Raw genomic sequence first — 16999 nt, 5'->3', positions numbered from 1 at the left:
TATACAGCAACTATTATCTACAGTAACTAGATGGTCATATAGAAAAAAAGTAATCCCTTTCCTAAATTGTGATGCAAATGAGAGATGTATGGCAGATTTATAGGATGAAGATTTGAAAATGAGTAATATATTCAATATAATGGATAATATGAGTACTACATATATATACCTCATCATATATATGTGTGTGTGTGTGTGTGTGTGTGTGTGTGTATATATATACAATGCAACTCGGTTGAACAGATTCCAAATGTCCTTAAATGGTTAATATAATTAGTCAATTAGAAATAAATGAAGACTTCATGAATGAAACATGCTATTTCTTCAACTTTCATGTAAAATATCAGGGAAAAAAATTGAGAATGGGCTCTTTCAGCTCCAATACATTTACCCATCCATAAAATTGGTTACTGCTCAACATCAACACTTCGAGAAATCAGAATCAGTAGATGTTTACTAAACATAACTTTTATATCTAAATAGGTGTTATTATTACTATTATTATTTTATTTCATGTTTGTAGATTTGGAGTTCACAGTCTGGAAATCGGTCTAATTCATCAGGGAAATAAGTCACCAGCACTGCTTGGACAAGTTGTGGGTACATTTGCACAGTGGTCATGTTTGTTGTTTATTAAGAGACAAGTTATTTTAATGAATTTATGGTTCCTAAGATTTGAAATTTGGTTTTGTGCTGTGAACACAATAGTGATTACATTGATCCCAGGCTAGTCCTTGGTCAATTGCAGCCTGTGAACAAATTGTAATTCTCAGGATGATAAATATCTAAGAAGCGTATTTTCATCATATCAAAACCCTATCGATATAGAATCTGAATCTGATATAGAATCCCCCCTAAAAATGGTCCAATGTTAGTCATCCTTCTCCTATAAAACTAATTAAAATTTTATCAATTAAATATGACCTTTTTTTCTTTTCTTTTTTTTTTTTATAAATTTTTATTTATTTATGATAGTCACACACAGATAGAGAGAGAGGCAGAGACACAGGCAGAGGGAGAAGCAGGCTCCATGCACCGGGAGCCCGACGTGGGATTCGATCCCGGGTCTCCAGGATCGCGCCCTGGGCCAAAGGCAGGCGCCAAACCGCTGCGCCACCCAGGGATCCCTGACCTTTTTTTCAATTTAAGCAATACCCATCTTTCTTTTGAGCGGGTATCATTCTTAGATACGTCTTATGAAGTCTTAAAATTCACATATTCTCACTTTTCATTCTTAGACTGTTCAGATGTTCACTGTTTGCTGAATTAGAATATTATCCTGAATCTAATTTTTCTACTACTAGATATTTCCTATCTTTCCCACTATTTTTCATGCAATATGGTTTCAAATTCCATCATTATTATGTTCACTCCTTAGTAAATATTGAAAGGCTTTATGGAATAAACAGTAAGAGGAACACAAATTTTTACACCAGACTATCATTATATTACGATATTGTTCCACCATTTCCTTAAGTCTAAACTCAGATAATTCCTTTAATTATTCTGGGCCACGTATAATGTGAATCATATGGATCAGAATATTTAATTAAATAAAATTACATAAAGATTAATTTTTTAAATTTTCATTTATTTATGATAGTCACAGAGAGAGAGAAAGAGGCAGAGGAAGAAGTAGGCTCCATGCACCGGGAGCCCAACGTGGTATTCGATCCCACGTCTCCAGGATAGCACCCTGGGCCAAAGGCAGGCGCCAAACCACTGCGCCACCCAGGGATCTCCATAAAGGCTAGAGATAATAGTGATGAAATGCTTTGAACATACTAGGCATTTTTTTTAAGGATTTTATTTATTTATTCATGAGACACACAGAGAGAGAGAGAGGCAGAGACACAGGCAGAGGGAGAAGCAGGCTCCCTGCAGGGAGCCGGACATGGGACTCGATCTGGGGACTCCAGAATGATGCCCTGGGCTGAAGGCGGCACTAAACTGCTGAGCCACCTGGGCTGCCCATACTGGGCATTTAACAACAACAACAACAACAACAACAACAACAACAACAACAACAACTCAGTGAGGATCCTACTTAATATTTGGTTGCCAAAGAAAAAGCAACACTGATATTAGTAAAATTATTATAATATTCCCTGTGTGTTAGCCTATTTAACTATTGCTTCACTTTATTTTTTTTGTTACCTGTATTTTTTTATTTATAAATTTATTTTTTATTGGTGTTCAATTTGCCAACATATAGCATAACACCCAGTGCTCATCCGTCAAGCGCCCCCCTCAGTGCCCATCACCCAGTCACCCCCACCGCCCACCGACCTCCCCTTCCACCACCCCTAGTTCGTTTCCCAGAGTTAGGAGTCTCTCATGTTCTGTCTCCCTTTCTGATATTTCCCACTCATATTTCTCCTTTCCCCTTTATTCCCTTTCACTATCCTTTATATTCCCCAAATGAATGAGACCATAAAATGTTTGTCATTGCTTCACTTTAAAATCACTGCAAATCTGTAACACCTTGTTCTTGTATAGCTATTTGTTGGTTTGGCTGCATTTGACCTATACCACTGACTTATTTATTCTTATTTGCCCCCTCCCCTTTGTTACTAAACATAAATGTCCACCATTTCACTCTGATTACCACCTTTTATATTTTTCATTCTATCCTTCAAGGTTAGAATGAATTTCTAGGTTGAATTTAAAAATTCAACCTAGAATTTTTAAAATGTACATTTATGTTCAAAGACCACAGTGACAAAAATGTTAAACTTCATGTTTATTTTAGTGTCTTAATTGGGTAAATTATCTCTTGTATTAAAAGGCAATCTAGTGTGTGAACACACACACTTGAATTCTATCTAGTGATTGATGATTGCTTTCACTTCTTTTGGATTATCTCAGATTGAAATATATGCATATTTTCCATAATTACTACCAATAATGATGCAAGTATATAGAAGCATATGGTCATCAACAAATGTAACTTAGTGCTCTTTAAAACTAAACATATATATATATGATATTATATATATAATGTAAATTATAATGATAAACACTGCTGGAGTTCATTTTCACTTATTTAGATGGTTTATTTGCAGAGCCTCATATAGGTGAGACATGAATTTATGTGACAGTTTCCTCTAAAACTGAGAAATGGCCAAATCCATAAATTGCTACAATTTGGTAAGACAGCACTGGGACCTTACCTTTCCCAAATCTCTCTTTGCTCTTTTAATGAAACACAGTATCACAGAATCACTGGGGATTTCATCCTCCAAAGACCCTAAACCAAATATAAACACAAGTCAGGAAACTAAGAGAAAGGTCTAAGCTTCCTCTCAACACCAGGTAGGTGTTATATTTATGTATTCTAACAAAGGAATTATACATGCCTCTCCAGTTTTCAAAAATGGCAACTCTTAATACATGCTATGAATGGAATGTGATGAAAAATCATCTGCTTCAAATCCATTCAAATTACTGAATGAGGTGAAATAGAATTAGATCATTATCACATAAAATAGCTCTCTTAGAATAATTAGTGGGTTCAGGGTGCCTAGGTGTAGGACTCAATTTTTGCTCAGGTCATGATCTCAGGGTGGTGAGATCAAGCCCTGAGTGGGTTCCCTGCTCAGCGGAGAGTCTGCTTGAGATTCTCTGTCCCCTTCTACCCCTTTCACTCATGCTCTCACTGTCTCAAATAAATAAATAAATCTTTTAAAAAAAGTATTGGGTTCATCCCCTATCTCCTCAGGTAGCTTTATTTAGAGCTTCATATAATTATGTAAATTATAGTAGTAAATTTATTTAAAGATATTCTTTAAAATTTAAATTTAATTATTACAAGCTGTTAAATTGTGTTAAATCTGAGAGTGGTGATTTTTGGCCCTGTTATCACAGCTAAATTTTATATTCAAAGAATCTAAACTCAGTTAATTTATCATATATAACTGATTTTACAGTAAAAGAAAAACGGCATGAAAGGCAATCCAGATGAAAATTACTATTTATTAAATGAAAATCAAAGCAATAAAGCTGAAATCAGTGACATAAGAGGGAACTAATTGTCAAAGTAACAAATTGGTTTGTTTAAAAACAAAGTCGGGATATCTGGGTGGCTCAGCAGTTGAGCACCTGCCTTCGGCTCAGGGCATGATCCTGGAGTCACAGGATTGAGTCCCACATCGGGCTGCCTGAGAGGAGCCTGCCTCTCCCTCTGCCTGTGTCTCTGCCTCTCTCTTTCTCTCTCTTTCTCTTTCTCTCTCTGGGTCCTTCATGAATAAATAAAATCTTTAAAAAATAAAAAAATAAAATAAAAACAAAGTCAAGGGAGGCAAAACTATCTAAACAAAAAGAAACAAACAAACAAACAAAACCTAAGATCCAAAAAATTACCTCAGTCAAAAGCCGTTTGTCCAGTATGTCAATAGATAATGCAATTTCTGTTTCACTTGGTTGTTTTACTTTGATTATACAGCAAGCATTTAGGGAGTGTGCCAGACAGTTTTTACATAGTTTCTTATTTATCACAACTATCTCCTGAGGAAGGTTAACAGATAAATCATAGTTAATCTAGAAACTAGGATTTAAGATTGAAATCACAGTTTAATTCAGCAAAAAAAAAAAAAAAAAAAAAAAGAAATAAATGAACAAAAAAAGACCTCATCCTTCTTTTTTACCTCTGGCATCTCAGTAAAGTATATATGGTCAAAACAGTCTTGTCCCGAGGTTTGCAACATTTGAATTGTTACTCACTAACTTTATATCACTCTGGGAATAAAAGCACAGTATCACAGAATCAGATCCAAACCTATGTCATTCTCACTTTTTTTTTTAAGATTTTATTTATTTATTCATGAGAGACACAGAGAGAGAGGGAGAGAGAGAGAGAGAGAGAGGAGAAACAGACAGAGACAGAGACACAGGCAGAGGCAGAAGCAGGGTCCATGCAGGGAGTCTGATGTGGGACTCAATCCCCGGTCTCCAGAATTGCACCCTAAGCCAAAGGCAGGTGCTAAACCGCTGAGCCACTCAGGGATCCCCTCATTCTCACTTTTTATTCACTATCAGAGAAATATTATTGCCAAAGCCTGAATTGTGAAACAGCATATTAATTAATGTTCATGAAAATATTCAATTGTCAAATTAATGTGAAGCGTGATCTATATTTATTTCTCTTATTGGAAACTCCCAAAATATAGCAGTGCATTATGTATTCCTATAAATCTTGTGGTAAGGAAAGTTTTCCCTAATAATTATTTAATCAAGTGTTTACCCAATATACCAGCTATCATAATCTTATTTTTCAAGTAATCTCAATTATATGAGAAAGCCTAAAATAAACTTAATTTAATAATATATTTCTTGATAAAAATCTGTATCCATGCATGATCTAATGTACCAAAAGTATATGCATAGTCTTTGAAATTAGACTCGAGGCCTTTTGACTGCAGAGATTAAAACATATTAAAGCTTCTTGATTTAATCTTAATGAAAAAAATATGATATGGACTAATCCAAGCCATTGGGTAATAAATACTCTAGGAAATCAGAAAATGGAATGATAAATACCTGTTGGAATAGCAGAGAGCAACTTCCCAGAACAAATGAATTTTAACAAATAAGTAATGTTATGACTAGAAAATGTTTGAATTTTTTTCATCCTCTATTCTAGACATACCTAATTCTCATTTTCCATTTTTAAGGCTAGTCTATAAATCAAATCATGTATATATTGTCTATTTATATATAAATATATATATATAAATTATGTAATATGTGTCATGTATTATCTAAGTTAAAAAGATGTCACAGGCAGTAGTTTTGCTACATATCTCAGAAATTTACCTGTTAAATATTGAGGCTTTTTTGTTTTTTATTAAGGAATGTGTTTCCTAAAAATACAGGGCCCTTGCCTTGTGGTCTGGAATCTGGAGTATACTGTTACCAGGGCCCCATCTCCTAAAGTCTTTCTGATAAATCTATGAGGCTTTCCAAGAGTTTTGATTCTTCCAGGGTTCTCACGGTGCATAATGTCAGTTTATACCCCTGATGAGACATTGAGTCAACCAAAGTCTCCTATCAGGTTGACTTCTCACACTTGTGAGAACTGAATTTCCTGTGGACTATGATTGTTAAGACCATGCAGTTTTCTAAAGATGCTAGTACACTGAATTCATATATTCAGACCATACTCTGGTTATTTTCATTGTTCTCTTGTTCCCTGCAGATCCCCCTTAAGGGGGGGACACACACATGGCCAACAGAAATGTCAGTGTGGTAACTGAATTCATTCTCCTGGGACTGACTGATAACCCTGACCTGAACACTGCCCTATTCGTGCTGTTTCTCTCAATCTACCTCGTCACAGTGGTGGGCAATGCTTGGATTATCGCAGTAATCTGGGTAAGTGCCCAGCTCCATTCCCCCAAGTACTTTTTCCTTTGTCAGTTGGCTTTCTTGGATTTCTGCTATTCCTCAGTCTTTATTCCTAAGATGTTGGTGAACTACATAACAGGACAGAAATCCATCTCCTATCATGGTTGCCTCCTGCAGTATTCCTTCGTCAACATGTTCTTGACCACCGAATGCTTCCTCCTGGCTGCCATGGCCTATGATCGGTATGTCGCCATTTGCTGCCCACTTCACTACAAAGGCCTCATGACCCACACATTCTGTGTCCACTTGGTGACTGCTTGCTACCTAGTAGGTTCTGCTAGCTCACTCACCCACCTGAGCAGCTTGCTCAGCCTGTCTTTCTGTGGGCCCAACATCATCAACCATTACTTCTGTGACATCCCACTGCTTTTTCAACTGTCCTGTTCTGACACCCAATCTAGTGAGATTTTATTTATTGTCTTCTCTGGCACAACATCGGTGACTACCTTTCTGATAGTGGTTAGTTCTTATCTGGGAATCCTCCGCACTGTCCTGAAGTTACACTCCACAAGGAGCAGATATAAAGCATTCTCCACATGTGCTTCTCACCTCACAGTAGTGACTCTTTTCTATGGAACAGTGATATTTACTTATCTGGGAAGCAGCTCTAGCTACCCACGGGATAGAGCCAAAATCTTGTCCATATTTTATACTCTTTTGCTACCAGTCCTAAATTTCCTGATATACAGTGTGAGAAACAGAGAGGCCAAAGAAGCAATGAAAAGAATTATTTTGAGAAAAGTATTTGCTCAGTGACCATGAATTTTTTTAGAAGAAACCTTTAAGGGATGTTTATTGATTCTGCAGGCAGGTGCATTGTTAAATACCCATGAGATTTGTTGGAAGAAAAATGGTATTCATTATTGGCTTCTGGAAACACACAGATATATATTAAATATATTATGCACGTATTTATACATACATATACCTGCAATCATTCTGTCTGGGATGGAAGACATTTCCTCTGTCCTGTTAGGTTTATGGTTTGAGGACCTGTAAACTTCACCAACAAAAGACAGGTTAACAAGTGAATACACAGTTTATTCATACATAAATAAGATGCACAAAAAAGTAGCTTGCTCAATAATTGGAGGTGGGGGTGCATATACTTAATTTAGTAGGGGAAAGGCTTCTACGGGAAGAACAAATGTGCTTTTGAGGGAAACAGGAGAAATAAGAAATTTTGTGATATTTCTTGTTTATACAGAGGCAAGTGGTCTTCTCTGTCTTCTCTCTTGGCAGACAAAACTCTAGGGAGAGAGCAATTATGGCAGACTCATTCTTGGAGGTTCCTGCCATAGTCAGATAAGAGAAACTCTGCAAAAGCCTCTTTATGCATTGACTGATTCCCAGGCATCTCCAGTTTAAAATAATTTTATGCCACTATGTAATTTGGATCCCTTACATTTGCAAATTATTACTTTGAATCTCTACTAACTCAGTGGAAATCAGTTCCAGAGAGTGCACTCAATCTTCTTTCTTTACAACTCTAGAGGAGCTGATCTACTGTACAGATCAATGGAGTTAAAAATTCACCCTAGACCAGTAAGATCAATGTTTGAGAGGTAGAATTCAAGCAAATTGTAATGGTTCTAGGCAAAGATGGTATACAAAATACACATAGGGAATTCTACTTGTTTCTGTAAAATAGGAGGCCTGTGCATTTTGTATGCCATCTTTGCCAAGAACTATTACAATTTGAATATTTAACTTAAAAAAATAATTCCACAAACTCCTTTTTATGACAATTCCATTTCTTTTTTTTAAGATTTTGTTTATTTATTCATGAGAGAAAGAGAGAGAGAGAGAGAGAGAGAGAGAGAGAGAGGCAGAGACATAGGCAGAGGGTGAGGCAGGCTCCATGCAGGGAGCCCGATGTGGGACTCCAGGATCACGGCCTGAGCTGAAGATGGACACTTAACTGCTGAACCACCCAGGCATCCTGGAAGTTCCATTTTTGCCAGTTGATTATTACTCCCTTTTATTTTTTTTTTAAAGTAGGCACCACTCCCAACATAGAGCTTGAATTCAATACCCTGAGATCTAGAGTTGCATGTTTAATTGCCTGAGTCAACCAGGCACTCTCACTGTCAAGTTTTAAAAGAAATACCAAAATGGAAATGCAAAGGTATCCTGTCATACCAGAGTACAAGGGGATTCACTTAAAATTGGCCCTTAGGAAACTTCCATAAAACAGTACAGCTACTTGAAAAATGCCAATAGTTTTTTTAAACAAATGACTGTTAGAACTCTATGTTGTTTATGTTCATCATTCCATATAGTATTTATTGTTCTGCTTACTCAGATATGCATCAAAAACTCTGATTAGTATCATTGTTGTCACCACAATTGTTAAGAAAGAAAGCATAGCCTTGGCTAATGGCACTTTTGTAACATGTAATAAACAGCAGCTTTGAGTTTGTAAAAAGAATGTTTATCAAATGGAATGATATTTAGCTCATAGCAATAAATCTTTGCTGTTAAAAATCTATAAGTCTATGGAACTTTTTTCTCATTGCCTGACAATTTACTTTAGGTAAATATGTAATATGATTTTTTATTTTCAAAAAATATCCTTTTTATTTAAATTCAATTAGCTAACATATAGTATGTTATTAGTTTCAGATGTAGTGTTCAATAATTTGTCAGTTGCATATAGCCCCCAGTGCCCATCACATCTCATGACCATCATCCACTTACCCCCTCTCCTCCACCTTCTCTCCAATAACCCTCAGTTTGTTTGTCTCCTTCTCTGATGACTTCTCACTCAGTTTTCCCTCCCTTCTTTTAAAGCAAATTTTATCTTACTGTTTCTATATAGTCCATATTTTCTTCTAGAATAGTCTCACTGTCAAATGTTTTAATATAACAGCTGTTCAGTAATCACTATTATTGTCATAGCCAAACTTCTGAAAGCAAAACTATCACCTAATAATGGGGATTTTAGGCAATGTCAAGCACTTTTCCAGGTATCTTATAATCACAGACTATAATTTATTTCTATGTTGGGATTACTAAAGTATTCATCTCCTGATGTTATGTACTTAGGTTTTTGTTTTGCAAAGAAATTTATATAATAATGATAAAGTCTGTATTAAATCTTTATTTTTCTAATTGTTTTCATCTCACAGATTTTTGATAATGAAATTCTTTGGTAAAATACATAGAAACAATTTCTTTTGGTACTTTGCTAAATTACTTTCCAAATAAAATGTAATTCCTTCATCAATATAATTATATTTATTTAAAATTTTAGTTATTATAGCCTCACAGAAATAAATAATAAATGCACTGTGGGATAAAGTCTCATAAATGAGGGAAGTCAAACCCCATATGTTAAAATTAATGAAGATACAATGAATGATTATGCTCTTCTTTCCCCAAATTATCAATTGATTTCATGAGAAGCAATTTGAGGACATATTTCCTCTGTTCTTATTACTAAAAAACAGGAATGTGAGCATGGTCATTGGGCCAAAATCAAGAAAACAGAAGCATATTAAATCAAATGGATGGGATGAAATAAAAAGTTATTATCATTTTGAAATATTGTACAATTATAGATAGAAGCATTATTTAGGAATGCCATTAAAACCACAAATAAGTCAGCTGTACTTAAATATTTCTTACAAAGGTTATAAATTGGTAGAGTGAATTTTCTTAATAGTTTCAGTTAGATATATGAAAGAGCAACCAAAATTAACTTCTCCCATCTGATGAGACCTTAGTTATATACAAAGATGGTTATTCCAACAATCAGTAAATGACCTTAACCAAGCAAAGTTTTCCCTGAAGTTTGCTTCATCTACTTCTGCACTTTGTGATGATCTTGTTTCTGGTTAATGTTTTAAAAATAAAATCAGTAATTTAATATAATTCTATGGCATGTGTGTGAATATAGTCTATTTCTTTATATCTATAGCCAACCTGAATATATGTTTGATTTTGTTGTTTTTAAAAGCCTGTTAGCTGTGCAATGCTGATAATAGTATATATCTATATCTATAGATATATAAAGGTGTCTATATATCAAGCTATTTATAGATAAAGAAAGAAAAAAAAAAGAAAGAAAGAAAGAAAGAAAGAAAGAAAGAAAGAAAGAGAGAGAAAGAAAGAAGAAAGGAAGGAAGGAAGGAAGGAAGGAAGGAAGGAAGGAAGGAAGGAAAAAAGAAAGAAGGAAGAAGGAAGGAAGGAAGGAAAAGAAGGAAGGAAGGAAGGAAGGAAGGAAGGAAGGAAGGAAGGAAGGAAGGAAGAAAGTTTGTATGATAAATTAAGGTATTAAGGTGTTTGGTTATACTTTAATCCACAGGGGTCAGGCAATCCTGAATTAATATATGTAGGTGTGAATATTACATATTTCAATGTTTTAATTTGCTAAGTTCTATTGCAGGGGAAAGCCACAGTGCTATAAAAACATATCATGTCAGTGGATATGGAAGTGAAAAGGTCAAGGGATATATTATAATTGCCTTATTATTGAATAAATGTCATAAAAAGTGATTAAATATGTTTTATAGGGTTTGGAGGAATATAATTATAAAATTTTTTTTATAAATTTTTATTTTTTTAATTTTTATTTATGATAGTCAGAGAGAGAGAGAGAGAGAGAGAGGCAGAGACACAGGCAGAGGGAGAAGCAGGCTCCATGCACCGGGAGCCCGACGTGGGATTCGATCCCGGGTCTCCAGGATCGCGCCCTGGGCCAAAGGCAGGCGCCAAACCGCTGCGCCACTCAGGGATCCCTAATTATAAAATTTTAAAAAGTTTTGAACTTTTGATTTTCCAATGCATTTGAAAATCAAAGAAATGTATCTTTAACACTACCTTGACTTCCTAGAAGCTGTGTGGAAATATATTTCAAACAGGAATAATGAGGCTTTGCAATATATGATATCTTGAGATCAAGTGAGATGCATAGAGAATAAAGATTGCTTGAAGGATTCAAGCCACAAGTGGACAACAATTTGGTGACAATTTGTAAGGAGCAGTTTGAGCATCATAAGGATGTTATGTATATTGGCTTAAAAGTGTCATTTCAACAGTTAGGTATTGTGCTGATGGGTGTTACATAGTTTACAACTTATGAATGTCAAAGAGGTGAATATGGCCTTTTTTGGCACCATGTTCTTTTTTCAGAATCATAGAAATTTATAATTGAATGGGACATTATAATCTGTACTTCTGGTGAGAAAATCAAGTACTGAAGAGAAGGAAATGCAACTATATATTATATATGCATTTGGGCTCATTCTTCGGTGGGTAATTAGTGGCAGTCTGAATTTTAGTCCTGTTCTCTTATAACTGCACATAATGCTACAGAGCAATTTGTTTTGCAAACTAATTAAGATAACTAAAAAAGTCTAAGTGAGAAATACATTCATACTTTTTTAGACATCTGAGCATTTTATAGCTCACCAAAGAGAAATAGGTCTTTCTCTGGATGTCCTTCAAATTTCTAAAACCCAGCATTTTAAAGAAATCTCACCACTGTCCCTGCACCTAATTTCTATTCTTATATTATGTTTTTCTGTATAGAAGTATTTATGTACATTAAATCACACCAGCCAAATACCTAGCAAGTCAGCCTAGATTCTATCCTACTTTATTCAAATATTTATTGTATTAGATGTTATTGGCTCTGGCTCCCAAATACCCTTAAAATAAGTTTCCTTTTCTTCATTAATTATCAGTGTTGTTGTCTCAGTTCAGGCCCTATCTTCTTGAACCCTTACTATTGAAATAGTCTTCTGACTTCTTCCATTGCTTCCTTTCCCTGCAATGTGTCTCTCTTCTTATCTCAGAAAAAGGTTTTGGTCATAATTCTTTCCTCAATGCCACATATGCTCTCTCATTTTAATAAGAAGTCCAAATTTCTTGGACCATTTATACTTATCTTTAATCATTCTCAAGGGCCAAGAGCAAGAATTCCCATCATTGTAACAATTTTCTTGATAACATCCTTGAAAAATTTGATTTCCTCCATTGTTCTATCATTGCACAATGTATTGTAACAATGGATTGTGAAATTTTGTTTTTACTTTTCATTCCTCCTCTGAACTATTTAGTCCTATAAGGAAAAGACTCATTCAACTTCATAGTTTCAGGATTACTGGGCTAGTGATTATCACATAGCAGGTGCGTAATACTTACTTGTTTAATATATCAGTGAGTTAAGTTTTTTTTTAATTTTTTATTTATTTATGATAGTCACAGAGAGAGAGAGAGAGGCAGAGACATAGGCAGAGGGAGAAGCAGGCTCCATGCACCGGGAGCCCAATGTGGGATTCGATCCTGGGTCTCCAGGATCACGCCCTGGGCCAAAGGCAGGTGCCAAACTGCTGCGCCACCCAGGGATCCCGAGTTAAGTATTTTAAACAGTGTTGTGTTTTTGTTTTTGTTTTTGTTTTTTTTTTTACCTGTGATGTAATAACGTATTAGATATTGAGGAGTAAATGAAGATAAATTTTAAATTAGGAGGTTTTCCATCTAGTACAGTTTATTAAAAAATTCAGCCACTTATAGAAGTCAGATTTTCAATAATATTTGAAGTGATGGTTATATAAATAGTAAACAAAGATATAAGGAAATATTGCTAATGAATAGTAATAAATACCTGGAAGAATTACCTTTGATTTATTGAGCTTTATTATATATGGAGCTTGGTAAGATGTAAATGGTCAATAGAGGCAAGGTTATGATGACACTGATGATCTGGGATAATCTTCATGGAAATTAAAATTTGTCAGGAATGTGTCCCACTAATATGTAACAAAAAGACATAAGCGTGGCCCCAAAATAATGCTTCTGGCTATTTAACTAATAGGAAACAAGTTAAGGTTTATTCTGAATTACTTTTTAAAAAAAGAGAGAGAGAAATCAGGATGAACATAAGTGTCCAATGGTGGAGAAAACAGTTTAATAAACATAGGTGTATAGATATAATAGATTATTGCAACCTTATTTATATTAATACATGAAACAAACATCGATTTAATACCTAGTATATCCTCAATATTATATAGGATGTCTTGTATATAATATTTAATTTCATCTTCACAAACACATGAGGCAGAAGTGACTAATGTCATTTGGCAGACATGGATGCTGAGAATTAAAGAGATTAAGAAATGTTTTCAGGGCCATAAAGGTAGTAAGTGGTATTTCAAGACATAAACTCAGAATTATGGTTCCTAAATTTTAACATTTCAAACTATAGCACAGAGTCTTCATTTGAAAAGTTATAATTATAAAGTATGTGTGACATAAGGGAAAAATATGGATGCATACGTATAAATAGACTATGTAGTCCAGATTCTGATTTCCAAATACCATCTTCCCATAAAAGATGGCAAAGTTCCTTGGAGAAGTAGTTGTTTTGAGAGCTGAGTCCAGGAAAGTATGAGATAAGCCTGGAGCTTATGTGCTGCCAGAATGTAAGAGGTGGAAAAAAAAAAAAAAAGACAAGAGCAATACCAAAGAGCCAAGCATACAGGCACAAATTCATTGGTAGTTTCATTAGCAGACATAGAACAATTTGAGCGACAAAATAAATGATGGTAGTGTTGGATAACCTAAAGAAAAAGCAATTACAGTGAGTACATGCTCGTATAATTAGCTAACTAAATAAATACACAGAGAAGATAAAACAACTCTTCCTTACAGAATAATTTCAATTAAAATATGTTGAAAGGCCCTTTCATGAAGGTGGCATGGAAGGTGAAGAAGGAAGACCCTGGCTCCTCCCAAAGCTGAAGCCAAACCAGAGGTTGTGAAGGCCAAGAAAATGGTGCTAACAAGCATCCATGGTCACAATAAAAAAGAAGATCTGCACATCACCTACCTTCCCATAGCCCAAGACACTGCTCTCTGAAGGCAGCCCAAATATTCTCCAAAGAGCATCCCTAAGAGAAGCAGTCTTGACTACTGTGTCATCAAGTTCCTCCTGATTACCTAGTTAGCCATGAAGAAAATAGAACACAGCAGTGCGCTAGTGTTCGTTGTGGATGTCAAGGCCAACAAGTACCAGATCAAACAGGCTGTGAAGAAACTCTGTGACAATGATGTGGCCAAAGTCAACACCCTGCTCAGGCCTGATGGAGAGAAGGCATATGATCCACTGGCTCTTTGGAGATGATACTTTGAATGTTGCCAACAAAATTGGGATCATCTAAACTGAGTCCAGCAGGCTAGTTCTAAATCTAAATCTAAATCTAAATCTGGAGGGTATTATGCTGAGTGAAGTAAGTCAATTGGAGAAGGACAAACAGTGTATGTTCTCATTCATTTGGGGAATATAAATAACAGTGAAAGGGAATATAAGGGAAGGGAGAAGAAAAAGACTCCTAACTCGGGGAAACGAACTAGAGGTGGTGGAAGGGGAGGAGGGCGAGGGGTGGGGGTGAATGGGTGACGGGCACTGAGGGGGGCACTTGACGGGATGAGCACTGGGTGTTATTCTGTATGTTGGTAAATTGAACACCAAAAAAAATTAATTTATTAAAAAATAAATAAATAAATCTAAATCTTTTCACCAAAATAAAAAAAAAATAAATTTGGAAAAATGGGGAAATGGAAATTTGCTACAAATCAACAGAGTATTAATTGGTAGAAGGAACATATCAATGGATGCCCACAAGAATAAATGGAATATTTACATAGTCTGAAGTGCCTTCCCCAAGTATGTATAAATTACAAAGAAAAGTCCTAACTTTATAGTCAAAAAGTCTGGCAGATACCACGTCAAGTAAGTGATCAAGTTTAAATCATTAGTAATATCACTTATTGACATCCTGTATCCCTGGAGAAGATGAAAGGGCAAACATACCACCTCTCTGTCACTTTTCCCTGTAATGAATGACCTTAATTTAAGCACAAGAAAAATATCAGGTAATCTTTAATTGAGGGACATTCTACAAAATGCTTGATGAGAAACCTTTTTTTAAAATATTTTATTTATTTATTCATCACACACACACACACACACACACACACACAGAGGCAGATACATAGGCAGAGGGAAAAGCAGGCTCCATGTAGGGAGCCTGATGTGGGACTCAAACCCAGAACTATGGGATCACGCCCTGAGCCAAAGGCAGATGCTCAACCATTGAGCCACCCAGACATCCCACTTGGTGAGTAATCTTGACAAGTATCACAGTCATGTTAAAAAGGGAAAGAAAATGGGACAGTCACAGTTAATAGGAGACCAGGGAGAAATGACATGAATGCCAGCATGCTGTTCTGGATTGGATCCTGGAATAAGAAAAAGGCCTTTATGGAAAAACTGGTGAAATTGAATAAAATCTGCAGTTTAGTTAATATTATTGATTCAATGGAAATTTTTAAGTGTCAATAATTGTACTGTGATTAAGTAAGATATTAACACTTACAAAGTTGTGTAAAGTAAACTCAAAACTAAAAATACCTAAGCAAAATATTAAATATAGCTGATTAACCACTAGAACTCAAAATGGGTTAATAAGCAAACGTGAATTCAACTGAACTGATACTTATTGAATGTCCCTGATCCTATACCATGGTCAACCATATTCCTTATACTAATTATGCACTGGCAACCTCTATACCTATACCTTTAGGCTCACCAAATATCAAACTATCAAAGAACTGAGTCAAACTTTGAATCTTGAAAGAAGCAATTAACTCTAAGTAATGTGAAAGTAGATACAATATCATTCTCATCTTTGCAATCTGACACAAAACATAATATACACACACCTCAGAGATATTGCATGTTTGGTTCTAGATCACTACAATAAAGTGAGTCAAATGAGTTTTTTGGTTTTAAAAGATATATTTGCATTATGCTGTAGTCTATTATTAAGTGTTTAATAACATTATGTCTAAAAAAAAAACAATGCGCACACTTTAATTTAAAAGTGCTTTGGAAAAACTAAAGATGGTGACGAAACATGAGAGTCTCCTAACTCTTGGAAACGAACAAGGAGTAGTGGAAGGGGAGACGGGTGGGGGGTGGGGTGACGGGGTGGCTGGGTGACGGGCACTGAGGAGGGCACTTGATGGGATGAGCACTGGGTGTTATACTATATGTTGGTAAATCAAACTTCAATAAAAATATTTTAAAAAGTGCTTTATTGATAAAAATGTTAACCATCATCTGAGCTTTCAGTGAGTTATAATTTTTTGTACTAGTGGAGGATCTTGTGTCAGTGTCAGTGGCTGCTAACTGATCAAGGTAGTGGTTGCTGACGATTGGGGTGGCTGAGGCAATTTTTTAAAACATGATGAAAATGAAGTTTGCTGCATCAACAGATTCTTCCTTTCACAAATAATTTCTGTGTAGCATGTAATTGATTATTTTGCATAGCATTTCACTCACAGTAAAACTTCATTAAAATTGGAGTCAATTCTCCCAAACTCTCTCATTGTTTTATCAATTAGGTGTATGTAATATTCTAAGCCCTTTATCATTTCAACAGTCTTTATGACTTTTGCAACAGAAAAAGTAGATTCCATCTCAAGAAACTATTTTCTTTGCTCATTCATAAGAAGTAATTCCTCATCCATTAAAGTTTTCTCATGAGATTTCAGCAATGCAAATATAATAATGCAAAAC

At 35.3% G+C, this 16999-nt stretch overlaps 1 protein-coding gene across 1 annotated transcript; it reads left to right on the top strand.

The window, feature by feature from the left end:
• Positions 1 to 6222: 6222 nt before the first annotated feature.
• LOC112663751 (olfactory receptor 1052-like) lies at positions 6223 to 7161 on the top strand. Its single transcript, XM_025452812.3, has one exon. The coding sequence runs from the start codon at positions 6223 to 6225 to the stop codon at positions 7159 to 7161; it is 939 nt and encodes a 312-aa protein (XP_025308597.3).
• Positions 7162 to 16999: the final 9838 nt, after the last annotated feature.

The sequence above is a fragment of the Canis lupus genome, chromosome 18 (genome assembly GCF_003254725.2).
Source record: "Canis lupus dingo isolate Sandy chromosome 18, ASM325472v2, whole genome shotgun sequence".
Lineage (NCBI taxonomy): Eukaryota > Metazoa > Chordata > Mammalia > Carnivora > Canidae > Canis > Canis lupus.
This window is presented reverse-complemented; position numbering and strand designations above follow the sequence as displayed.

Excerpts from the sequence above, each read along its gene's own strand:
- LOC112663751 (XM_025452812.3), top strand. The coding sequence starts at position 6,223 with ATGGCCAACAGAAATGTCAGTGTGGTAACTGAATTCATTCTCCTGGGA.